General features: G+C 42.9%; 1 protein-coding gene across 1 annotated transcript; it reads right to left on the bottom strand.

The window, feature by feature from the left end:
* Positions 1–4098: 4098 nt before the first annotated feature.
* On the bottom strand, positions 4099–25910 carry ppih (peptidylprolyl isomerase H (cyclophilin H)). The gene is made up of 9 exons (XM_080215217.1): positions 25781–25910; positions 18156–18220; positions 18044–18067; positions 16382–16426; positions 12485–12527; positions 8708–8800; positions 8095–8182; positions 5698–5738; positions 4099–4756 (listed from the first exon to the last, which is right to left on the bottom strand). The coding sequence occupies exons 1-9, from the start codon at positions 25844–25846 to the stop codon at positions 4688–4690; spliced, it is 534 nt and encodes a 177-aa protein (XP_080071343.1). The 5' UTR covers positions 25847–25910; the 3' UTR covers positions 4099–4687.
* Between the last annotated feature and the right edge of the window lie 486 nt (positions 25911–26396).

The following is a 26396-nucleotide window of genomic DNA, read 5'->3' as shown; positions in this document are numbered from 1 at the left end:
AGAACAGCAGCAACTGGAGCTGCCCAATGAGAAAACTAAGTGGGCTCAATGATTCCAAGTTTTGCAGCCATTCCAACTCCTCTTCCACTTGAAACACTGGCTCTACTCTCTCTCCACAGATGCTGTTAGACCTGAGATTATCCAGCATTTTTCTGTTTTTGTTTCAAATTCCAGCATTTGCAGTAATTTGCCTTTACCCTCCTCCACTTTCCTTTTTATTGTTTAGGGCACTGTTCTGGGATTGAAAAAGTGCAGAGTAGCCTGTGGACCTATGTACAATTTCATAGAAACCACGCAACGTGCCCAGTTCATCCTTGAACACGTCCGAGTAACTTTTAACAACATCCTCGGTCACCATTGTGTTCTTGAACTCTGGAATTGTGCTAAGCCTGTCAAGTGCTAGCAAACTCAGCCCCTTCCCTTTAACCACAAGGAGGCATGCCCTTTCTAACTGACTATTATATACAATATGGATTTCCAACAGCCCATGTAATACTATGGACTCTCCCGTGTACGTTGAAAACTAATCTCTGTCAGAGTAAGAGCTGGAGCTCGATTAGAGTCCTACACTAACTTGTAGGTCTCTTCACTAATTAGACTCGCAGAGCCTCTTGTGTCCACCTCCATCTTGCTTTGCCAACCATCCACCACCAGTGCAGTAAAAATAGGCTCTGTTCACAAATCATCGAAATTGAACATGCCATAAGCTTGTGCATTCGCCTGTTGCCAGCTTTCCACATAATAACTAATTGAGGCTTCTTTGAATTAAAATTTTCTTGCTCAGTGCCTGCCTTGCTCTTTGTATCTCTTCATTTCTTCACTAAATGCCCTTTCCTGCTGCATCGTTAACAAAACAGCATCCATTGACTTGCAACGATTCACATAGTGTGGTCCTCCACACCTAAAACACTCCATCTGCTTGCAGCTTCTCGGTCTACTTGGTGCAGTGTCCTCACCAGAGCACTATCATTTGCCTGCTGAAATCATAGAATTCCCTACAATGCAGAAGGAGGCCATTTGGCCCATTGAGTCTGCACTGACCAAAATCCCACCAGGCTGTATCCCCATAACCACATGTATTTATCCTGCTAGTCCCCTTGACACTCAGGGGAATTTACTATAGCCAATCCACCTAACCTGCAACTCTTTTGGTCTGTGGGAGGAAACTGGAGCATCTGGAGGAAACCCACGCAGACACGGGATAATGTGCAAACTCCACACAGATAGTAACCCAATTTTGGAATTGAACGCAGGTCTCTGGTGCTGTGAGGCAGAGTGCTAACCACCGTGCCACCCAGCAATAACAACATCTCTGTTATTACTGGCTGTCATTTCATAGAATCATACAGCACAGACGAGGCCCCACGGCCTATCGAGTCTGCACCAACACATTAGAAACACCTGCACTCCTGCCTAATCCCACCTGCCAGCCCTGAATGTTGTAATGTGTCATGTTCTCATCCAGGTACTTTTTAAAGAATGTGAGGCATCCTGCCTCTACCATCCTCCCAGGCAGCACATGCCAGACTGTCACCACCCTCTGGGTAAAAAGCTGTTCCTCACATCCCCCCCTAAACCACCTGTCCCTCACCTTGAACTTATGTCCCCTTGTAACTGACCCTTCAACTAAGGGGAACAGCTGCTCCTTATCCACTCTGTCCATGTCCCTCATAATCTCGTACACCTCAATCAGGTCGCCCCCTCAGTCTTCTCTACTCCAATGAAACAACCCGAGCCTATCCAACCTCTCTTCATAACTTAAATGTTCCACCCCAGGCAGCATCCTGGTGAATCTCCTCTGCACCCCCTCCAGTGTAATCACATCCTTCCTATAATGTGGTGACCAGAACTGCACTCAGTACTCCAGCTGTGGCTTCACCAAAGTGCTATATAACTCCAATACAACTTCCCTGCTTTTGTAATCTATGCCTCAATTGATAAAGGCAAGTGTCCCATTTACCTTTTTTTACCACACTACTAACATGGCCTTCCACTTTCAGAGATCTGTGGACAAACACGCCAAGGTCCCTTTACTTCACAGAACTTCCTGTGTCCTACCATTCATTGAGTACTTTCTTGTCAAGTTACCCCTTCCAAAGTGTATCATCTCACAGTTTTCAGGGTTACATTCCATCTGCCACTTATCTGCTCATTTGACCATTTCGTCTATATCTTCTTGAAGACCAAGACATTCCACCTCACTGTTAACCATTTGTTCAATCTTTATGTCTCCCGCAAACTTACTAATCCAACCGCCCACGTAATTATCGATGTCATTTATATAAATGATGAATAATAGGGAGACCCAACATAGATCCCTGTGGTACGCTACTGGACACTGGCTTCCAGTCACTAAAGCAGCCTGTGTCATCACCCTCTGTCTCCTACAACTGAGCCATTTTGAATCCACTTTATTAAATTACCCTGTAACCCAGGTGAATTTACCTTCTTTACCCATCTCCCATGTGGGACCTTGTCAAATGCTTTGCTGAAATCCATATAAACTACATCAACTGCACTACCCTCATCTACACACCTGGTCAGCTCCTAAAAATATTAAATCAAATTTATTAGGCATGATCTCGCTCTGACGAAACCATGCTGACTCTCCCTATCAAGCTCTGCCTCTCCAAGTGGAGATAGATGCTCTCCTTCAGATGTTTCTCTAATAGTTTCTCTACCACTGACGTGTGATTGACTGGTCAGTGGTTCCCCGGTTTATCTTTACAACCCTTCTTAAATAGTGGAACCACATTAGCTGTTCTCCAGTCCTCTGGCACCTCCCTTGTGGCCAAAGAGGAATTGAAAATTTGGGTCAGACCCCTGCGGTCTCCTCCCGTGCTTCTAATAGCAGCCTAGGCCACAATGACCTTACGATTTATCTACTTTTAAGGCTTCCAATACCTTGTCCACACCCTGAGAAATTTCTCAATCCTTTTTAAAGGAAAGTGCACCTTCACTCAGCAATCAACTGAATGCTGTTCTCATTAATGCCACAGACCAGCCTATCTCTGAGAATATCTTCTAAAATTGATCCAAAATCAGTGTTCTGAAAGCAGGCATAATTCTGCCACAAAGTTAGCTACTGATTAACGTGCTTTTCCAAAATGGCTATAAAATCTTAATCTTTGAACAATCACCAAGGGCTTTGAGTTGTGGCAATTCTGGACTAGAACAATTAAATCTGCAAATGAAATCTCACCTGGCTTCTGTGGCACAGCCAGATCCCACGTCATCTTCAGTCTTTGTCCCACACACACACACACACACAGAGAACTGAATGCTGCTTCCCCTCATCTTCCATTCCATTTGCTAAAAAATGCCACAACTTCTCCAATCATTCAGTCCAGTCTTTGCTTCTCTCATTGAACTCACTAACTGCCCCGAATATAGCTGTGGTATTGCGAACTTAAAATTCCATTGAATAAACCCACGATGAAAACTAGTGATTCACTGTGTGCAATTCCATATCACCACCTTGAACATGGAAAACATTTGTTTTCTTTTCTTGCCATTTTCTCCTCCTTGCCAAAAGGATGTGATAACTTGAGAGCACAAATAAGAGTAGTTAAAAGCATTGTTTAAATAATGGCCTTCTTTATATAAATTACAAGATTTAACAACAACTGCAACTCAGCACAACAGTAATAATGACCAAAACAGAAGCACTAGTAAAACGGATCTTGCTTACACAACACTCTCCTGCAGACCGAAAAACCCTCCAAAACCCGCACATGCTCAGAACCCTCAACGGATGGCAGTAAAACAATTACATAAGAGAAAGGCTTATATGAACACTTTGTATTCTGTAGCACTACATGAACTCAAACTACATTTGGCCTGATTAGAAATGTATTTATTTTGTACTTTTATATTTGAAGACTTCCCATTCTCGATTCATTTGTTAACTTACCTGTCCAGTTATTTTGGGCCAAATCCCTTCTAATTGCTGTCAGTACTCAATAAAGAATAATATATTAGCTGTGAATATCAGAAATGATTGTTTCCCAATTCATACATTATTTGGGTTCCAATCCTTTGCAAAAGGAATGCCATAAAATGGTTAATACTAGGAATTATCACCACTCACACGTTAAATAATGTACAGTCAAAAGTTTTATTTCAAATTTATTAATTTGTCCATTTGGCTCAATGGAAAATGCTGTGGTCTGAAAAATAAATATAAACTGTATATAAGCTGCAGTAGTAACACTCAGCTTTACTTTAATTGGAATTAACAATGCAGATTTCTTTTGGAAAAAATGAAAATCAATAACTTGAAGTTTGGTTATTAAGGAAGACAATTAAACCAAGATTATAGTTACGAATAAAAGGCTCATTTTCTGGACAGTCTTTTTTTTTGATTCAGATTCGGAAGCATGCTTATAAGCCAGCTGTTCACCAGCGCTATATTTTTGTCCCAAGGTGAGGTTTAAAAATAAATTTCTGTATCAAAATTATTTCTTTTCAGAGCAGAAATGATTTTAGATTAGCTCATTCATAGCATGGAAATTTTCTATTGGCCTAGGTGAGGATCTCAGGTAAAAAACTTTGATGTTGAAATCCCAGATCTCCAAAACAACCAATGACCATTTAGTTTCCATGGACACCATGACAAATAACATGCAGGGCATAGTGCAGATCTCCTTACACTTCTCAGGACCAGACTTTCCTTTATCAGTCTACTCTACATTTCTCCACACTGTGCAATCACCACCGGAAGTTTAGGCTTGTTGCTGGGTCCAGCAGGGACATTCTGCAGGCAGAAGATATATTAATGACGAGATAACAAATGTGAAAACCTTCATATAGAAGATGCTTCTTTATTTTCACAACCAAAAACTTAATATACTATTATATCTTCCATGTGGCAGTACATGGGTGTCAAAACCAGGGTCAGTAGGCCATTAAATTTGAGTAAGATTGCTGGGGGCGGTGGCCAGGAAATAGATTCAGCATGACAAGGAATGGACGTGGGAAATATCCTGGTTATACTGTTTGGTTGCAGGGAGGGGGAGAATACTGGGGCATTATAATGCTATTATGGACAAGCTGGTCTGAGACAGCACATTCTTTTGCAAGTGTTGACTTCTCGACTCTTCAAAGCCTTTCCATCTTTTTTTATTCATTCGTGGGGTGTGGGCGTCGCTGGCTGGCCAGCATTTATTGCCCATCCCTAGCTGCCCTTGGAGGGCAGTTGAGAATCAATCACATTGCTGTGGCTCTGGGGTCACATGTAGGCCAGACCAGGAAAAGATGGCAGATTTCCTTCCCTAAGGGGCACTGATGTACCAGGTGGGTTTTTCCGACAAACAACAATGATTTCGTGGTCATCAGTAGATTCTTGATTCCAGATTTTTAAAAGTTGAATTCAAATTCCACCATGTGCCATGGTGGGATTCAAACCTGGGTCCCCAGAACATTTACTGAGTTTCTGGATTAACAGTCTACGATAATACCACTAGGCCAATGCCTCCCCTGTCTCTTGCCAGTGGGACCAGAAGATCCTGCTGGCTGGAGGGACCATAAAAGTCTGCTTCATGTAATTTTTCTGGTAAAATACATGTGTATATTAGATGCAAAGAAAAATATTTGGCAGCAGACAACACCTCAACACTGTTTGAATAGCAAATATTTAACTCAGTTACAATATTTGCTTTTCAGCTATAAATATTACCAAAGTAGATCACTGCTTACCTCAATTTTCCTCATTACGAGTAAGCCATCAATAATTTTACCTGGATAAAATAAAATTTTAACAAGATATTATTGGCTCCTTCTAAAGATTAAATCCATAAATAAAATGGGACTTTAGAAGGGAATGTTTTAATGAAATGTATCAGTAACAGACCAGGGGGCTGCACTTAATGTTTTCCAGACTATGAATTCTTGCCCTGATCTCTGTTGACAGAGTGCAGATTAGAAATGCCAATGCAATAACCATTCTCTGAATACAAGCTCCTATCACAGGGAAGACAGGAAATAGCACAAGCTATTCCACCCAGAACATTTAAGTGCTCCCTAGTGGCCAGCTGCAGAAAAGCATTGTCCCCAGGCTGAAGCCAAACATATCGGATGTTAAAATCATAGAATCCTTACAGTACGGAAGGAGGCCATTTGGCCCATCGAGACTGCACCGACAACAATCCCACTCAGGCCCAATCTTTATAACCCCACGTATTTACCCTGCTAAACCCTCTGAAACTGAGGCAATTTACCATGGCCAATAAACCTAACCTGCATATTTTTGGACTGTGGGAGGAAACCAGAGGAAACTTACGCTGACACAGGGAGAATGTGCATACTCTTCACAGACAGTGACCCAAGGCTGGAATTGAACCTGGATCCCTGGCGCTGTGAGGCAGCAGCACTAGCCACTGTGCCACAGTGTTGCCCTTGCACAAGAGAAATGCTAAAGATTTTCTTCTTTCACACTGATACCCTAACACTCTTCTGTAGAAAAAAATTCTAGAAATATTCTCATTTCCTCAAATGAGAAATATCAAATCCAAAAAAGAACAAAAATAGCCACCTGCCCTCTCAACATTATTAAGTCTGCGGTTTTGAAAGGCTTTTTATTATTGATTTATGGCCAGCATTTGTTGCCCAACCCTATTTGCCTTCAGGAGGTGATAGTGAGCTGCCTTCTTGAACCACTGCAGTCTCTGAGCTGTAGGTACACCCACAGTGCTGTGAGGGAGGGAATTCCAGGATTGGGACTCAGTGACAGTGAAGGAACAGTGATATATTTCCAAGTCAGGATGGTAAGTGACCGGAGGGGAACTTCCAGGTGGTGTTCCCATGTATCTGCTGCCCTTGTCCTTCTAGATGGTAGTGGTCATGGGTTTGGAAGGTGCTGACAAGGGAGTCTTGGTGAGTTCCTGCAGTGCATCTTGTAGATGGTACACACTGCTGCCAATGTGTGTCAGTGGTGGAGTGAGTAAATGTTTGTGAATAGGAAGCTATTCAAGTGGGATGCTTTGTTCCAAGTGTTGTTGGAGCTGCACTCATTCACGTAAGTGGAAAGTATTCTATCAGACTCCTGATGTGTGTCTTGTAGATGGTGAACAGACTTTGAAGAGTCAGATTGTGAGTTAATCACCACAGAATTCCCAGCCCCTGACCGGTTTTTGTACCCACAGTATTTATATGGCTCGTCCAGTTTAGTTTCATGTCGGGGGATTCAGCAATGTTAATGTCATTGAATCTCAAGGGGCGATGTTTAATTTTCTCTTGTTGTAGATGGTCGTTGCCTGGCACCTGTGTGGCACAAATGCCATTTGTAAGCCCAAGCCCAGGTCTTACTCCACTTGGGCACAGAGTGTTTCAGTATCTAAGGAATTCCAAAATTATTTGCGTGCAATGTGTCAGAAGCTACAGTCACTAATGCTCTTAAAAATAAAGCTCTAGAAAAATAAATTCTGATGGCATTAGGACTGTTAACTTTGACCTTAACTTCCTCAGTTAAGGCAGGAGGAAATTGGTCAGGATTTCTTGTTCTGAACCCTAGCATAACTATCTGAGTTTGGCTGATGACAGAATCAGGATTGTGAGGATGCTACATTTCATCTTCTAACACTCACTTGCAAGGAAGCAAACAGCCACTTTGGTGAGGAAATTGGCATTATTGAAACAGGTCTGTCACCTATCAGTAACACTGTGACTATCTAGTACTCCCATAATTACAATTATTAACTTTTAACGACCAAGGAGCAGACAGACTTGGCGTTTTTATTTGTAAAATTTGGATGAGAAATCTGAAAATTTGTCTTTTCTATATTTTCAAAGAATCATAGAATCCCTACAATGCAGGAGGCTATTTGGCCCATCGAGTCTGCACCGACCACAGTCCCATCCAGGCCTCATCCCCGCAATGCCATGTATTTACCCTGCTAATCTCCCTGAAACCCATGCAGTCATGAAAAGAACAGGCAAATTCCACACAGACAATGACCCAAGACCCAGATCCCTGGCGCTGTGAGGCAGCAGCGCTAATCACTGTGCTGCCTTTATGAAAGGTTTACTTTTCTATTGACTCTAAACTATGGACACAAATCCAATGAACAACAACCACATCTACTTCTTTTTCCTTACCAAAAACAACATGTTTCCCATCGAGCCAATCACATTTAGAGCATGTAATAAAGAACTGGCAACCATTTGTATTTGGGCCACTGTTTGCCTGTTGGAAGTTCAGAAAATAAATTGGTTAGCACAGTGTTTAAAAGAAAAGTTTCAATAAAAATTGGGAGTTTCTATCCACCAGATTCAAATTCCACTCCAGGGTGAACACAAATGCTGCAGTGCAGTACTGAAGGAGCTCTGCATTGCTGGAGGTACAGTCTTTAAGCATTAATCTAAATACCACCCCCCACCACCCTGCTTGGGTGGATGTAAAGATCCCATGGCACCATTTTGCAGAAGAACATGGGATTACCCATATTTATATCTGAATTAACATATTATCTGGCTATTATTACATTGCTCTTAGTGGAAGCTTGCTGAGTGCAAACTGGCAGCTTGCGTTGTCTACAACACTGACTACTCTTCAAAAATATTTCATGAATGGTAAATACTTTGAAATGTCTGGTGGATGTGAAGAGTGCAATATAATTGCAAATATTTCTTTCTTCTCTTAACAAATACTAATTTTTCACTGAACTGAATGTCATAGAAATGCTACATAAATAGCTTTAAATTCCCTTACCATGGATAAAAGACCAGGAGCATTGTGTCTCAATTTGAAGTTTTCATCAGCAAATGGTCCTCTATAAATGCTACAAACACCAGTTCCATCTCCCTGTCAACAAGATGTTACTTGCATTATTATAGAAAGGAAAATACCAGCAAACACAAAAATATAGTACAGTTTCTACCAGCGTATAAAGTTAAGTATGTGGGTAATACAAAGAAAACTCAAGCATTTAGAAGATTATGCTTGAAATGCCTCAGATTTGCATTCACACAAAACACAGGGAACTGTCATATACCTATATAATGCTCACTTCCATAAGATATTTGAAGAATACTTAACAATAAAAGAGGTAAGAGATTGGATGCATCTATGACTGATATCAAATCCCGTTTATTCTGGTTTGTTCAAATTGGAGAACAGCTGCTCCCCCAGAATGGTTACGAGTACTAAAAACTCAAAAGTTCACACAAACTGAGCAACAAGTTTCATGCTGATGCATTTAAAGATGTATAAACTATTACCAACCTCATAATTACGCTGTTGCATTTTTTGAAACAAAGGCAATTCAACTTATGATACCCAAACATGTGTAGGTTAGGTCGATTGGCCATGCTAAATTGACCTTAGTGTCAGGGGGGATTAGCAGGGTAAATATATGGCTTTATGGGAATAGGGCCTGGGTGGAACTGTGGTTGGCACAATAAGAAGTTTCACAACACCAGGTTAAAGTCCAACAGGTTTATTTGGTAGTAAACGCCACTAGATTTCGGGGTTTTCCCCTTTGTCAGGTGAGTGGGAGTTCTGATCACAAACAGGACATATAAAGGCACACATTCAGTTTATAGAATACTGATTGGAATGCGTGTCTTAACAGCTAATCAAGTCTTAAAGGTGCAGACAATGCAAGTGGAGATAGCATTAAACATAGGTTGAAGAGATGTGTATTGTCCCCAGACAGGTCAGTAAGTGATTTGTTGCAAGCCTAAGCAAGTCACGGGGGTTACAGATAGTACGACATGAACCCAAGATCCCGGTTGAGGCCAACATCATGTGTGCAGAACTTGGCTATCAATCTCTGCTCAGCAACTTTGCGCTGTCGTGTATCGTGAAGGCCGCCTTGGAGAACGTTTACCTGAAGATCAGAGGCCGAATGCCCATGACCGCTGAAGTGTTTGCCAACAGGAAGGGAACAGTCTTGCCTGGTGATTGTTGACTGATGTTCATTCATCCGTTGTCATAGCATCTGCAAGATCTCGCCAATGCACCATGCTTCGGGACATCCTTTCCTGCAGCGTATCAGGTAGACAACATTGGCCAAGTTGCAAGAGTACGTGCTGTGTACTTGGTGGATGGTGTTCTCACGTGAGATGATGGCATCCGTGTCGATGATCCAGCATGTCTTGCAGAGGTTGCTGTGGCAGGGTTGTGTGGTGTTGTGGTCACTATTCTCCTGAAGGCTGGGTAGTTTGTTGCGGACAATGGTCTGTTTGAGGTTGTGCGAAGGCAAGAAGTGGGGGTATGGGGATGGCCTTGATAAGGTGTTCGTCTTCATCAATGACATGTTGAAGACTCCGGGGAAGACGTCGTAGCTTCTCCGCTCCAGGGAAGTACTGGACGATGAAGGGTACTCTGTCCACCGTGTCCTGTGTTTGTCTTCTGAGGAGTTTGTGCGGTTTTTTGTTGTGGCGTGTCGGAACTGTTGATCGATGAGTCGAGCGCCATAACCTGTTCTTATGAGGGCATCTTTCAGCATCCAGAGATGTCTGTTGCAATCCTCCTCATCTGAGCAGATCCTGTGTGTACACAGCTTGTCTGTAGGGGATGACTTCTTCAACGTATTTAGGATGGAACCGGAGAAGTGGAGCATCATGAGGTTATGTGTGGGCTTGCGGTACAGTGGGATTGTGCTTAGTGCAGACCTGATTGGCCGAATAGCCTCCCTCTGCACTGTAGGGATTCTATGATTATAATGCTCACTCCTGTGATTTCCATTTGGTGCTGGTAGGAATTGTGCCTTACTGGCTTTCTCCTCCCATTCCACTACCATCAGCCTGAGGTCTTAACATTTCCAGCCTACTCATTTGGTGATTTGTACAATAATGTGGGAACACATTCTTATTTGAATTTTGTGGGGATGGGGTGGGAGGAGGAAACTTTCTTCATCAAAAGAAGCCAAGTAGTGGCATAGCTAGGAATTACAGTGACAGACTTCCGATATTGTTTTGCACCAAATCCTCTCCAATGTTATTGTCGGCAACCATGCATCCACCGGAATCAGGCAGGGATATCTTAAATTCAGGCATATTAATGATTTGGATGAGAATATAGGAGGCATGATTAGTAAGTTTGCAGATGACACCAAGATTGGTGGCATTATGAACAGTGAAGAAAGTTATCTCCAACTGCAATGGGATCTTGATTAATCAGGCCAGTGGGCTTACAAATGGCAGGTGGAGTTTAACTTAGACAAATGCGAGGTGATGCATTTTGGTAGAATGAACCAGGGCAGGGCTTACTCAGTTAACGGTAGAGCATTGGGGAGAGTTACATAACAAAGAGATCTAGGGGTACAGGTTCATAGCTCCTTGAAAGTGGAGTCACGGGTGGACAGAGTGATGAAGAAGGCATTCGGCATGCTTGGTTTCATCAGTCAGAACATTGAATACAGGGGTTGGGACATCTTGTTGAAGTTGTACAAGACATTAGTAAGGCCACACTTGGAACACTGTGTGCAGTTCTGGTCACCTATTATAGAAAAGATATTAAACTAGAAAGGGTGTAGAAAAGATTTTCTAAGATGCTACTGGGACTTGATGGTTTGAGTTATAAGGAAAGGTTGGATAGACTCGGACTTTTGTTTTGGAGCATAGGAGGCTGAGGGGTGATCTTATAGAGGTCTATAAAATAATGAGGGGCACAAATCAGCTAGATAGTCAATATCTTTTCCCAGAGGTAGAGGAGTCCAAAGCTAGAGGGCATAGGTGTAAGGTGAGAGGGAAGAGATACAAAAGTGTCCAGAGGGGCAATTTTTTCACACAAAGGGTTGAGAGTGGCTGGAACAAGCTGCCAGAGGTAGTAATAGAGGCAGGGCGGCATGGACAAGTTGGGCTGAAGGGCCTGTTTCCATGCTGTAAACCTCAAATGACTCTAAATAAGAGTTATGATCTAATATGGTTTTAACAGCATACTGGCTGGAGGATCTGTCGTGGACAAAGTAAAACCTAGCAGTAGAGTAGAAGGAGAGGCCCAGTCCTAAAAATACACCAAGTCTCTTCTGTACTTCTTGGGATGGGGCATGGGGTGTGGGGGAGGGTCCAATTATGTCTTCTCAGCTCTCCATGTCCCTGGGAGTTTTGAAATCTTGCTGTTTCTGCTGCAATGTGTATTTTTCAGTCCCTGCAGCTAAATTCTAGAACTCTGATGGAGGGCGAGAGTTCTATCCCATCGCCCACCAACAACAACGCACAACTCGGCCCCAACTGCCACAGAACATAGCCTGCATTTGAATTGCACTTTTCACCTGCACATTCCACCCATTACCCAATAAAGGAGGATTTGAATCCATACCATACACTGCCATGTGAGGGCAGTAATTCCTGAGGGGGCAAAAAGGTTGGATGCAGTTTTGGACAACAGCTCAATGCAGAGGATTTCCAACTGTTATTCAACTTATTCTGGGGGTTTCATCACATGTCCTCCCATCTCTGCCACCCCCATCTGGCCAAATAGCTTTCTCCCCATCTCCTGTAGTGTCAATGTTACAAGCTGACTGACACTGACATTACTTACGTTTACAAAGTCTCCCCCTTGTATCATAAAGTCCTTGATTACCCTGGAAAATAGAAAGCTCTGCTGCAGTAAACCAATGGAACCAAGGCAATACAGTCACAGAAATAGACACTACTGTAATTAACTTTAACTATTGCTATAATGTATTTGAATATACATCAAACACAATAATATTAAAACAAAAAACTGTACAGAAAGCACAGTTAGCAATTTGTTTACAAAGCTTTATCAGAACTGGAAAAACTTACAGATGAACATCATTTAAAACTTAACAGAGCAAAAAGAGGAAAATACAGGAAATAAAACAGATAAATACAAGAAAGAAGTGGATGTCTTCCAGAAATTCCTCTGCTTCTTCACCTCCCTTATCTCTTTTGAGACCTTCCTTAAAATCCAGTTCTTTGGACTGGGATCATTTTAATTTTGGATTATGTGTCTGAAGATGGGCTGAAGGGCCTTTCCTGTGCTGTAAGACAACGACTAAGAGCCTCGGGCCGTTCTTTTCAACATTACTAGGAGCTATAGATACACAATTTGTTGTAACAGAAGAATGGCCAACTTAAACTTGGAGACAGTTGCATGGCTATTGCAATATTAACATGGGATGTTAGAAAAAAATATTATGAGGAGCCACTAAAATATATTTATGACAGAGAGAGCGTAAAATAGCTCTTTCACAGATTCTGTGCAGATTCAATGGGTCGAATGGCCTCCTTCTGCATTGTAAGGATCCTACGATCTTTTGAACCTTTGTTGCACTCCCTCTACGGCAAATTTATCTTTTCTTAGGTAAGGAGATCAAAACTGCACAAGTGTGATCTTGCTAAGGATCTATTTAATTGTAATTAGACATTTTTATTCCTATACTCAAATCCTGTTATCTTTTTAATTGCTTGCTGTACCTGCATGTTAGCTTTCAGTGACTCATGAACAAGAACACCCAGGTCCCTTTAAAGTCCAATACTTCCACGCCTCTAGATATTTAAAAATATTGTTATTCTGTTTTTCCAACCAAAGTGGATAATCTCATATTTCTACACATTGTATTCCATCTGGCAATTTTCTGCCCACTTACTTATCTTCTCCAAATATCCTTGAAGCATTTTTGTATTTGAAGTATGCAAACCTGGAAATATTACATTTAATTCCCACATCCAAATCATTGTTTTTTTTTTAATTCACTCAGGCGGCTGAGTTTAGCTGGCTATGCCAGCATTTATCGCTCGTCTGTAATTATCTCTGAGAACATAAGCTGCCTTCTTGAACTGTGTCTGTGGTGTAGGTACACCCACTGTGCAGTTAGGGAAGGAGTTCCAGGATTTTGATCCAGCAGCAATGAAGAAATGGCTGATACATTTCCCAGTCATATGATGAGTAGCCTGGAGGGAACTTTCAGGTGGGTGGTGGTTGTGAATCGATTGTGAATAGCTAGGGCCCAAATACTGATCCTTGCAGTACTGGCTAATCACAGCCTGCTAATCTGAAAATGATTCATTCATTGCTAATCTCTGTTTTCTGTTCATTAACTAGTTCTCAATCCATGCTAGAATATTTGTCCCAATCCCATGTACTGTGAAGCCGTGGAATTCTCTAACACAAAAAGTCGTGGAGCTCTGAATATACTTAAGAAGGAAAAAGATAGGTTTCCAGACTCAAAGTTTCAGTGGGTATGGGACAAGAGCTGGAGTGAGGCATTAAGATAGAGGATCAGTCAAGAGCATGTTGAATGGTATAGCAAGCTCGAAGGGCTGAATGGCCTACCCCTCTCCAATATTTACTAATCTCTTGCACAACACCTTATCTAAAGCATTCTGAAAATCTAAATACACATCTACCACTTTCTCCTCATCTATTCTGCTAGTTGCATCCTCAAAAAACTCCAATGGGTTTTTACGCATGATTTTCTTATTGTAAATCCATACTGACTCTGCCAATTTACCATTATTTTCTAAATGTCCTGTAAGCATATCCTTTGGAATGTTGATGTTGTTTCCATCATTGGAAATCAACTGAATTGATCAGAACTTTCTCCCTAACACTGTTAGTCTCATTGTAAAAACTCTTGAACGAGGTACACTTTGTCGAATGATGTAGAACTTGTTGCTAACAACACATCAGTTTCATAATTACTGCTAAATATCCTGACCAGCCTTGAGAAGCTGATATTATGTTGTGGAATGCCAAATTTCTTCAAAATGATAAAACCATCACACATTTAAAAAAGGTTTGGTTTCCTTTATTTTGGCTTCAATCTTAAACCCATTTTTATCGCTATTTGAATATTTAAATTAAGTCTGAAAGCAATTAATGTTTTTAATTTCCTGTTTTACACTTGGTGAGACTGTTCCACAGTGACTGGCTGCTTATCCTGCTTGCTGACATCATGAGATTCCTTATTTAGATTACAACTAGATAGGGGAAACTTTGGCACAGAGATCACTCGATCCTCACTGGGCAGCTATATTCAAGGCTAGAAGTAAGTGCTCTTGCTTCACTACTGACTGTAAAATCTGAGCCATGAACTTAACTATTGCCCCCATGGATTCCAAGTGACTATCTGCAGAATTTTCTGGTTTTGATACATGACAAAACAGTTCCTTACGTCTAAATTTTACACCAAATTCTTCTGAAATAAGCTTTGTTAAACTGATTGAGAACATACTTTAACAATTAAAACCTCCAGGAAAGTACATAAATAGTCTTTTGTTTTAGTACAATAAAACAGAAAACATCAGGCACTGACATGTTTGATGTTAACTTTGAGAAACAGAAATTATACCAAAGTGCAGATTTACTGATATCAACCAATCATTTAGAGCAACGTCTACCTTAATGTTAAATTGTAGCTATTAAATTTTAATTAATAATTAATTTGAGCCAGCCAGGTAAACTCTATTGCTCAGTAATGGCTGGCATCAAACCAGCTGAACACAGCATTGAATTATTACCAAGCAGAAACATAATAATGATTCAGATTATGAGATATAATTATCTGCACTTGGGTCTGGATGGGATATTTAGCTTCCTCTTGAATGCATCCAAACTTTTCACCTCAATCACTTCCTACGGTGCAGAGTTCCTTCCCACCATTCTCTGGACAAAGTTATTCTCTAATTCCCTATTTCTTGGTGACTTAGTGATAGCCTCTAGGTTTGCTCTTCCCCACAAGGGGGAACTCTCTCTCTCTCTCTCTAGCAAATGCTTCATAATTTGAGGACTGTGACCATCTCACCTCTTAGTTTTCTCTTTTTAAGAGGAAAGAAATCAGATCCACCCTTTCATCTTCCCCAATAATGAAAGGATTGAGAGCAAGATATTCACAGATTTAAGGTAATTGGCAAAAAAGGAATGATGGCGTGAGGAAAAGCTTCATTAAGTGGTTAGGATCTGGAATAGGCTGCTTGAAAGTGGTGGAGGCAGGTTAAATCAAAGCATTCAAGAGGGGATTTGATTGTTAATAGAAAAGGAAGAATGTGCAGGGTTACAGGGAGAAACTAGGGAAGTGGCTTTGCTTCCACTGAACAAGCATAGATATCACTCGCTAAAGGCCTAATTCTTCGATGTAACAATCCTATTCACAGTTCTGGTATCATTCTTGTAAATCTTTGTTGCACCCTCTCTATTAGCTCTGGATCTTTTCTATAAAATAACAACCAGAAATGGACACCATAACCCAAATGTGATCTAATTAAGGCTTTGTACAAGATGGTGAGAAGCCCAATTCCAGTGTCAAAATTTATTTGTTAAATCTGAGCCTTGTTATATTTACCCTGTGTTTAGGTAAATTAAGTCACAACCAGGTTGAAAAGGAACCCTAGGTTTTATGGAGTGCTGATTGATGTTTAGTGTCATAACTATGCCAATACCCAAAAAGAATCTTAAGATGTTAGGGCATACCTGTGGAATGTACTTCCTTTATAACCTATAGGAACACCATCCTTCCTGTTAAAACAAAAAAGTCAACTTCAATCTGTGGAATTAATAGATTAATCCAAAGTAAAGTGATACAAACCACTAGCCCTGAAGAAGTTTGAAGGTCTTTGCTAATTTAAAACAACTGCAATCCAAAATCATGAGCAGCTGATCCAAGGTCAAGCATCAAATGATTACCTTTATGCCGGCGAAATGCAGTCAGCAAAATGATTTCAAGGATAGCTGTAAGTCGCTGGTGTATGGTCTATTTTATAACTGTTATAACAATGGGGAATCAGAGGACAATGAAGCAGAGTAGACACCAGAAGACATACACACAGTCAGACACAGAGAACATGCATTTCACAAGTGATATTGGTGGGGGGGGGGGGGGGGGGGGCAGGCAGATTAAGATTATAAAGCTGGCTTGCACTGCTAATAAAATGGAGTAGACGTGATGGGGCAAATGGCGTGCCTCTGTTCTTAGCTAAGTGTACCAATTTAAATTAACCACCACACCACTCTGGAAAGTCTGGTGATCTCAAGGCCCCAGCACTTGGGGAAAGTGATGGTTAAAAATGAAATCAACCAGGTTTGCTGCATTTTCTAGCTGTTCAGTAAGTATTCCCTGAAAAGTAGATGTGACCAATGGGTAATTAGGGGCATCGGCCTCATTGCAATGGTCTTCACAATAGAAAACAGCATCACTAACAATGTCAAGAATGGGTGCTGGAATAGCCAGGAAAGAGAGAGTGAAAAGCTGTACTAGCACCAGCATGCTTAACTTTCATTTGACTTCAATCCCTTTAGATTTAAGCTGCTGCTCATCACTGATCGAGGAAAACAGTAACCACGTAAATGGTTGATTGAAAAGAGAATATGAGTAATTCATCTGGGGAGGTGGTGGCATCGTGGTATTATCACTGGGGCTGCATGGTGGCACAGTGGTTAGCGCTGCTGCTTCACAGCACCAGAGACCTGGGTTTGATTCCCGACTTGGTTCACTGTCTGTGTGGAGTCTGAACGTTCTCCCCGGATCTGTGTGGGTTTCCTCCGAGTGTTCCGGTTTCCTCCCACATTCTGAAAGACATTCTGGTTAGGTGCATTGAGGTGAACAGGCATCGGGCTGTGGCGATTCTGGGAATTTCACAGTAACTTCACTGCAGTGTAATGTAAGCCTTACTTGTGACTAATAAATAAACTTTAAAAAACTAATAATCCAGAGACCCAGTGTAATGCTCTGGGAATCTGGGCCTGAATCCCACTATGGCAGATGGTGAAATTTAAAAAATACAATGTTTAAAAATCTGGAATTAAAAGTGTAAAGCTGACCATCATCATTGTGAAAACCAATCTGTTTACTAATATCCTTTAGGGAAGGAAATCTGCCATCCTTACCTGACTCCAGATTCACAACAATGTAGTTGACTCTTGAATGTCCTTTGAAATGGCCCAGCAAGCCACTCAATTTAAGGGCAATTATGGATGACCCAGCCAGCGACCCCCACATCCAATTAATAAAAAAAGGAAAATAAAATCTGATGCGTACTGGTAAAACTGGGTACCTCCTTTGGTACCTAGTTTTCAGAATACTGGTAATAACATTGAACCACATGATTCTTAAATGTAATGAAAACTAATACCAACCTGAATTCTCCCGTACAGAACTGCCTAAAATGAGAAAACAAATACAGTCAGTAACAATAATAAGGAAAAATATTATTAAAGTAAATATTGCCAATTAACAGTGGCACTTTACCTGATGTTCTCTGCTACTCTGGGCACTACATCAGCAAACAACTCAATCTTCATCCGGCCCACTTCCTGAGAGAGATAAACAGGTTCATCTGCACAATTTGTTTATATTTATCACATAATTTTCATCAAATTTCAAAAGTTTGAGCAGGTTAACAAATCAAAATGTAGAATTTTGAAAGGTTATAAGTTATAGTATGCCACATAGCATACCACATCACTAAAATACATGCGGGATATTGTCTGAAGATTGGTTGATATAAACCAGCTTTGACTCACTGAAGACTGAAAATTCTACAGCATAAAGTCACTACATCTTTACCACTCTTGGATTCAAAAGGTTGTGTGGAAACCTTCCCACCAGACATACTGTTCCTAATCATAACTCATATCTGTTCTGCCACAGCTCCATGTACTGTACACTGAAGTCTAAATTTCAAGCAAATTTAACAACTGAACCACAGAGCACTGCCAACTTTCTCTTCTCTCCTCTCCTCCCCTCCCCTCTGCCTCACTCCAAAAGCTGCAGTTTGATGTCATTCAGTGGATTTTTCATTGGCTGTTTAAGTAGATTCTGAACGCAATTGTGTCGGAACAACTTGCTCTGTCATCAGCAGCTGGTGTAGCGGATGATCACGCTGCATCTTTCATCTGGCACAGACACGAGGGGCCAAATGGCCTCCTTGTTGCTGTAACAAAGTAAAGTTTATTTATTAGTCACTATAATGAAGTTACTGTGAAATTCCCCTCATCACCACAGTCTAGTGCCTGTTCTGGTCAATGCACCCTAACCAGCACATCTTTCAGACCATAGGAGGAAACTGGAGCACCCAGAGGAAACTCACGCAGACATGGAAAAAACGTGCAAATACGGAAAAGGGAATGGGGAGAATACCACACATCATCCGCACGAAATTGCATCTCCCACCTAAGGAGTGCCAGGGAGGCAAATCCCAGGATCTTTCGTCACTTTCACTAACACATTCAATTGACTAGCAAATTCTAGACTCTTTTAATAATCATGGCTTTCACTTCCTTGGGGGTAATTACCTATAACCTGCTAGTGCTGGTAATAATTAGCAATTGAAATGAATTTACCCTCCATGCCATGTAGCTAGATTGGGTCAGGTAAGAAAGAAAACCTGAGAAGGAAACAGGGGGAAAAAAACAAACTGAGGGCTCCAATGCAAATTTATTTTTAAAGCCAGTGGTTTTAAATGATTGAAAAATAAAAGTTTATTAGTCACAAGAAAAGCTTACAAATGCTGCAATGAAGTTACTGTGAAATTCCCTAGTTGTCACAGTCCAACGCCTATTCGGGTCAATGCACCTAACCAGCATGTCTTTCAGAATTACATTATTGCTATCAGGCATCTTCTATAAGTATGATAAATTCTCACTATCTTGTCATATAGATTTATTCCCCAACTGCCCAAAGACAAGGAGATCCTGAAGGAGATGGGAAGGGTAAAGACAAACTTCATCCCAGGAATTAGGAGCAACCGTGAAAGAAATCTTTTAAAATGATGCCTGATTCGATTCCACACTGGAGACTTTTATACATTTTCTAACCCATTCTCCTTTTCAGCAGAGTGCCTGTGAGAGGCTCCAGTCAAGCAGCTGGGGTGAAGTGCTCCTACTGCAACTAACGCAGTCACATAACTGTTCCCAGCATCTGGGACTATTACATGATCAGAATTTTTCTTATAAAACAACTTACATAAAACTGAAATAATCCCCTAGCCAGATCAAAAAAATTCAGAAATCATACAGGTTTCTGTATCATTCCACACCACAGGTTAAAAACTGTGACTTGAAATTGATTCATAACAGATGAATTTATGTTATCCCTGCCTTCTTGAGAGAAAAACAGTTATCTTAGAATTACAGAACCCCTATGGTAAAGATGGAGGACATTCGGCCCATCAAACCTGCACTGACAACAATCCCATTCAGGCCCTATCCTTGTAATCCCACATATTTACCCTGCTAACAGAAGCAGGGCCATTGAGGAATTGAGAAATAAGGATGAAGATTTTACAATCAGCACATTAACAAATGTTTGGCAAAATTCCACTCAGAGTGTCAGGTGCACTCCAGAAACGCAGCCAAGTTTTCAGGCTCTTGACGCAAGTAAAACCACAGAGCGTGTTTTGCACTGTCTCTCTATTGAGGCAGAGCCTGATGGAGCCAACACGGCAGGTTCCATAGCGGTGGAGTCATGGGTTTGGAAGGTGCTGTCTAAGGAGCCTTGGTGAGTTCTTCCAGTGCATTTTGTAGATGGCACACACTGCCATTGTGTGTCGGCAGTGGAGAGAGCGCATGATGTGAACAAGGTGCCAATCAAGCAGGCAGCTTTGTCCCAAATGATATTAACTTCTTGAGTATTGTTGGAGCTGCACTCATCCATGCCACTGAATGTCAAAGAGGCAATGGTTATATTCTCTCTTGTTGATGATGGTCATTGCATGGCGTGAATATTACTTGCCACTTATCAGCCCAAGCTTGGACATTGTTCAAGTTTTGCTGCATTTGGACATGGACTGCTTCAGTACCTGAGGAGTTGTGAATGGTGCTGAACATTGTGCAATCGTCAGCTAAAATCCTGACTTCTGACCTTATGATGGGAGGAAGATCACTCATGAAGCAATTGAAGATAACCGGGCCTGAAGAACTTCTGTAGTGATGCCCTTGAACTGATATGACAACCAGCTTCCTTTGTGCTAGGTATGACTCCAACCATAGAATCGTACAGTGCAGAAGAGGCCCTTCGGCACATTGGGTCCTCACCAGTGCATGAGAAACACCTGAACTCCCACCACATCCCATTTACCAGCACTTGGCCCATAGCCTTGAATGTTATAACATGCCAAGTGCTCATCCAGATACTTCTTAAAGATTGTGAGGCAACCCGCCTCTACCCACCCTCCCAGGCAGTGCATTCCAGGCTGTCAACATCAACTGGGTAAAAAGGTTTTTCCTCACATCCCTCCTAAACCTCTTACCCCAATGTCCCCTCGTGACTGGCCCTTCAACTAAGGGGAACAGCTGCTTCCTATACACCCTGTCCATGTCCCTCTTAATCTTGTTCACCTCAATCAGGTTGCCCCCTCAGTCTTCTCTGCTCCAACGAAAACAACCCAAGCCTACCCAACCTCTCTTCATAATTTAAATGTTTCATCCCAGGCAGCATCCTTGTGAATCTCCTCTGCACCCCCTCCAGTGCAATCACATCCTTCCTATTCTATGGTGGCCAGAATTGCACACAGTGCTGTAGCTTTGGTCTCACCAAAGTTTTATATAACTTCAACGTGCTGCTGTGCGCCTCAATTGATAAAAACAAGTGTCCCATATGCTTTTTTCACCACCCTACTAACATGCCCTTCCGCTTTCAGAGATCTGTAGAAAAAAGCGCCAAATTCCCTTTTTCCACAGAACTTCCGAGTGTCATGCCATTCATTGAATACTTCCTCGTTAAATTACTCCTTCCAAAATGTATCACCACACACTTTTCAGGTTAAATTCCATCTGCCATTTATTTACCCATTCTGTATGTATCATCTTTTAACTCAAAACACTCCACCTCAATGTTAACCACCTGGCCAATCTTTGTGTCATCCGCAAAGTTATTAATCCTACCTCTCACGTAGTCATCAATGTTGTTTATGTAAATGACAAATAATAGGGGACCCAACACAAATCCCAGTTTTCCCCAATTCCCATTGACTCCAGTTTTGCCAATGTTCCTTGATACCACACTCGGTAAAATGCGGCCTTGTTGACAAAGGCAGTCACTCTCACCTCACCTCTAGAATTTAGCTCTTTTGTCCATGTTTGAAGCAAGAACATAAGCTAAGGAGCTGAATGGCTCTGGCAGAACCAAAACTGGGTGTCACTAAGCAAGTTATTGCTGAGCAAGTGCCAGTTGATAGCACTGTTGACAACCCCTTCCATCACTCTACTGATGATCGCGAATAGATTGGTTGGGCGGTAATTGGCTGGGTTGTAACTGTCCAGCTTTATGTTCACTGCCTCACTGCACTAGGGACCTGGGTTCAATTCTGGCCTTGGTTCTGTCTGCGTGGGTTTCCTCTGGTGCTCCGGTTTCCTCCCACAGTCCAAGGATGTGCAGGTTAGATGGATTAGCCATGCTAAATTGCCCCTTAAGAGTCCACGGATGTGTAAGTTAGGGGGATTAGTTGTGGTAAATGCATGGGGTTATGGGGATGGGATGGAGAGGTAGGCCGGGTAAAATGCTCTTTTGGACAGTAGGTGTAGATTCCCTCAGCTAAATGGCCTCCTCTGCATTGTAGGGATTCTATGAATCAAATTGGCTGAAGACTGACTTCTATGACAGGAACACAGAAGATGGGAGCAGGAGGGCGGCATTTGGCCCTTTGAGCCTGCTCCGCCATTCATTACGATCATGGATAATCATCCAACTCAATAGCCTAATCCTGATTTTTCCCCATAACCTTTGATCCCATTTGCCCAAGGGCTATAGCCAGCCACCTCTTGAATAAATTCAATGTTTTGGTATCAACTAAATATCCTTGCAAAATCAACAAAATATCAACAAAATATCCTTGCCGCACTTGCGCAAGGATATTTTGGCCTTGGAGGGAGTGCAGAGGAGGTTCACTAGGCTGATACTGGAGATGAGGGGCTTAGACTATGAAGAGAGGCTGAATAGACTGGGTCTGTACTCGTTGGAGTTTAGAAGGATGAGAGGGGATCTTATAGAGATGTATAAGATAATGAAAGGGATGGATAGGGTAGAGGTAGAGAGATTCTTCCCGCTTAGAAAGGATAGCAGGACTAGAGGGCACAGCCTCAAGATAAGGGGGGGGTGCACTTCAGATCAGCCATGATCTTATTGAATGGCAGGGCAGGCTCGAAGGGCTAGATGGCCTACTCCTACTCCTTATGTAACTACCTGCTCACAGGCTCACCACTCTTTGGGTGAAGAAATGTCTCCTTACCTCCATCCTAAATGGTCCACCCTGAATCCTCAGACTGTGACCACTAGTGCTGGACCCCCCACCATTGGGAACATCCTCCCTGCATCTAACCTGTCTAGTCCTGATAGAATTTTGTAAGTCTCTATGAGACCCTCCCTAATTCATTTACGTTGGGGTCCTTTGGAGGAGGCCGAGGAGGATCATCCATCCAACACTTTTGGTTGAGGATTGTGTGAATGCTTCAGACTCATGATTTAGACTGACGTGCTGAGCTCCTCCATCATTAAGGATGGGGATATTTGTGGAGCCTCCTACTCCAATGAGTTGTTTAATTGTCCACCACCATTAAGAACATAAGAACATAAGAAATAGGAGCAGGGGTAGATCATCTAGCCCCTCCATTCAATAAGATCATGGCTGATCTGAAGTGGCTCAGTTCCACTTTCCCACTTTCTCCCCATAACCCTTAATTCCCTTGCCTACCAAAAACCTATCTACCCGTGGCTTAAATATATTTAGCGAGGTAGCCTCCACCACTTCAATGGGCAGAGAATTCCAGAGATTCACCACCCTTTGAATGAAGAAGTTCCTCCTCAACTCTGATCTAAACTGCTCCCCCCCCAACTTATCTTGAGGCTGTGCCCTCTACTCCTGCTGTCCTTTCTGAGCGGGAAGAATCTCTCTACCTCTACCCTATCCATCCCCTTCATTATCTTATACGTCTCTATAAGATCCCCCCTCATCCTTCTAAACTCCAATGAGTACAGACCCAGTCTATTCAGCCTCTCTTCATAGTCTAACCCCCTGATCTCCGGTATCAACCTAGTGAACCTCCTCTGCACTCCCTCCAAGGCCAAAATATCCTTGCGTAAGTGCGGCGACCAAAACTGCACACAGTACTCCAGCTGTGGCCTCACCAATGCCCTGTACAGTTGCAGCAAGATCTCCCTGCTTTTATATTCTATCCCCCTCGCTATAAAGGCCAGCATCCCATTCGCCTTCTTGATCACCTGCTGCACCTGCAGACTGGGTTTTTTGCAACTCATGCACAAGGACCCCCAGGGCCCTCTGCACCGTAGCATGCTGCAGCTTTTTGCCCTTTAAATAGTAATCCCTCCTACTATTATTTCTGCCAAAGTGGATAACCACACACTTGCTAACATTGTACTCCATCTGCCAGGTCCTCGCCCACTCGCTCAGCCTATCTAGATCCCTCTGCAGACTTTCCACACCCTCCGCACAATTTGCTTTTCCACTTACCTCCGTGTCATCAGCAAATTTCTACACCCTGCACTCAGCCCCCTCCTCCAGATCATCTATATAAATGTTAAATAGTTGAGGCCCCAGCACCGATCCCTGCGGCACTCCACTAGTCACCAACCGCCAATCAGAACAGCACCCATTGATACCAACTCTCTGCCTCCTATCAGACAACCAATCCTCTATCCACGCTAACATCTAACCCCCAACTCCATGCCCCCAACCTTCTGAAGCAACCTTTTGTGCGGCACCTTATCAAACGCCTTCTCAAAAATCGAGAAACACCACATCCACCGGTTCCCCTCTGTCTACCGCACTAGTCACATCCTCATAGAATTCCAATAAATTTGTCAGACATGACTTCCCCTTAACGAATCCGTGCTGCGTCTGCTCTATCAAACAATTCTTTTCAAGGTGCCTCGCTATTTCTTCTTTGATGACGGATTCAAGCATTTTTCCCACAGCAGACGTTAAACTAACCGGCCTATAATTCCCCGCCTTTTGTCTGCTACCTTTTGTAAACAGTGGCGTAACATTAGCCGTTTTCCATTCACAGTTGGATGTGGCAGACTGGCAGTGCTTAGATCTGATCTGTTGATTGTAGGATTACTTAGCTCCATCACTTGCTGTCTTTGCCATTTGGCATGTAAGTAGTCCTGTGGTGTAGCTTCACTGGGCTGACACCTCGTTTTTAGGCATGCCTGGTGCTACTCCTCGCATTCCTTTCCATACTCTCCATTAATCCCCCTGGTCTGGGGGGGTAATGGTAAGGTGAGGGATATGCCAGGCCATGAAGTTACAGATTGGGGTTGAGTACAGCTCTGCTGGGAGAATGGTTAGAGTGCAGAATGCGTTGCCCAAGAGGGAGCTGGAGAGAGACTCAATTGTGGGTTTCAAAAGAGAATTTGATAATGATCCGAGAGTAAAAATCTCTCGTGGGCTACAGAGAAAGGCGAATGTAATGAGCTCAGAGAGCTAACACAGACACGAGGGTCCGAATGGCCTCCTGTACTCTTCCAACCATACTGGCTGCTCGTCATAGATTCGAACCAATCAGAACCGGGGCTGAGGGCAGTAGCCAATCAGACATTGGAACACGAGACAGCAGCCAATCAAACATTGTGAGGCGAGGGCAGCAGCCAATCAGAGAGCCGGGGCTTCCGGCAGCAGCCAATCAGAGAGCCGGGGCTTCCGGCAGCAGCCAATCAGAGAGCCGGGGCTTCAGGCAGCAGCCAATCAGAGAGCCGGGGCTTCAGGCAGCAGCCAATCAGAGAGCCGGGGCTTCAGGCAGCAGCCAATCAGAGAGCCGGGGCCTGCTCAATTTACTAATCCAGAAAGCAGCACCGTTTCTCTCGCTGAATCCGCGCCAAATTTCCAAAAGCTCCGCCGCCGCCCCTTAGCCGCTTACCTGGCCACCAATGGTGATGTCGAAGAAAACGATGGGGTTGTTGGGGTTGGACGGGACCCCCGCCATCTCGTAGCCTCGACTCAGCGACAGCCGAAAGCACCGATGCCGCTCTCCGGATGCCCCGCCCCTTAGAGTGATTGACAACCGGAACACCGCCCCCCAGTGTGGGCTTGGCACGGGAAACCCCGCCCCCGGCCGGTGATTGGCACAGGAAACCCCGCCCCCAGTCAGTCATTGGCACGGGAAACCCCGCCCCCGGCCGGTGATTCGCACGGGAAACCCCGCCCCCAGTCAGTGATTGGCACGGGAAACCCCGCCCCCAGTCGCAGTTCCAGAGACCGGAACTGTGGGCACATTTAGAATTATAGAGTGGTTACAACAGAGAGAAAGGTATTCAGCCCTTAATGCATATAGAATAAGAGTCCATAGTTTTAGAATAAGGGGTGGCAGAAATGAGAAGGAATTATTCACTCAAAAGGGTGGTGACTCTGTGGAATTCTCTACCCCCCCGAGTGCAGTGGACTCCGGAACACTAAAACAAATTTAAGGAGCATATTGATAGGTTTTTAATTAGGAGAAGGATGAAGGTTTGTGGGGAGTGGGCAGGAAAATGGAG

The sequence above is a fragment of the Carcharhinus amblyrhynchos genome, chromosome 30 (assembly GCF_965287045.1).
Source record: "Carcharhinus amblyrhynchos chromosome 30, sCarAmb.v2.hapA, whole genome shotgun sequence".
NCBI classification, from domain to species: Eukaryota; Metazoa; Chordata; class Chondrichthyes; order Carcharhiniformes; family Carcharhinidae; genus Carcharhinus; species Carcharhinus amblyrhynchos.
The sequence above is the reverse complement of the archived record's forward strand: the minus strand, read 5'-3'. Positions and strand labels throughout refer to the sequence as shown.

What these genes read in the sequence shown, in the direction of transcription:
- ppih (XM_080215217.1), bottom strand. Translation starts at nt 25,846, where the DNA reads ATGGCGGGGGTCCCGTCCAACCCCAACAACCCCATCGTTTTCTTCGAC. An exon ending in CTCCTGGTCTTTTATCCATG is followed by an intron (nt 8,183 to 8,707) that starts GTAAGGGAATTT and finishes AACTTCCAACAG; the next exon opens with GCAAACAGTGGCCCAAATAC. An exon ending in TGGGAAACATGTTGTTTTTG is followed by an intron (nt 5,739 to 8,094) that starts GTAAGGAAAAAG and finishes TATTTTATCCAG; the next exon opens with GTAAAATTATTGATGGCTTA.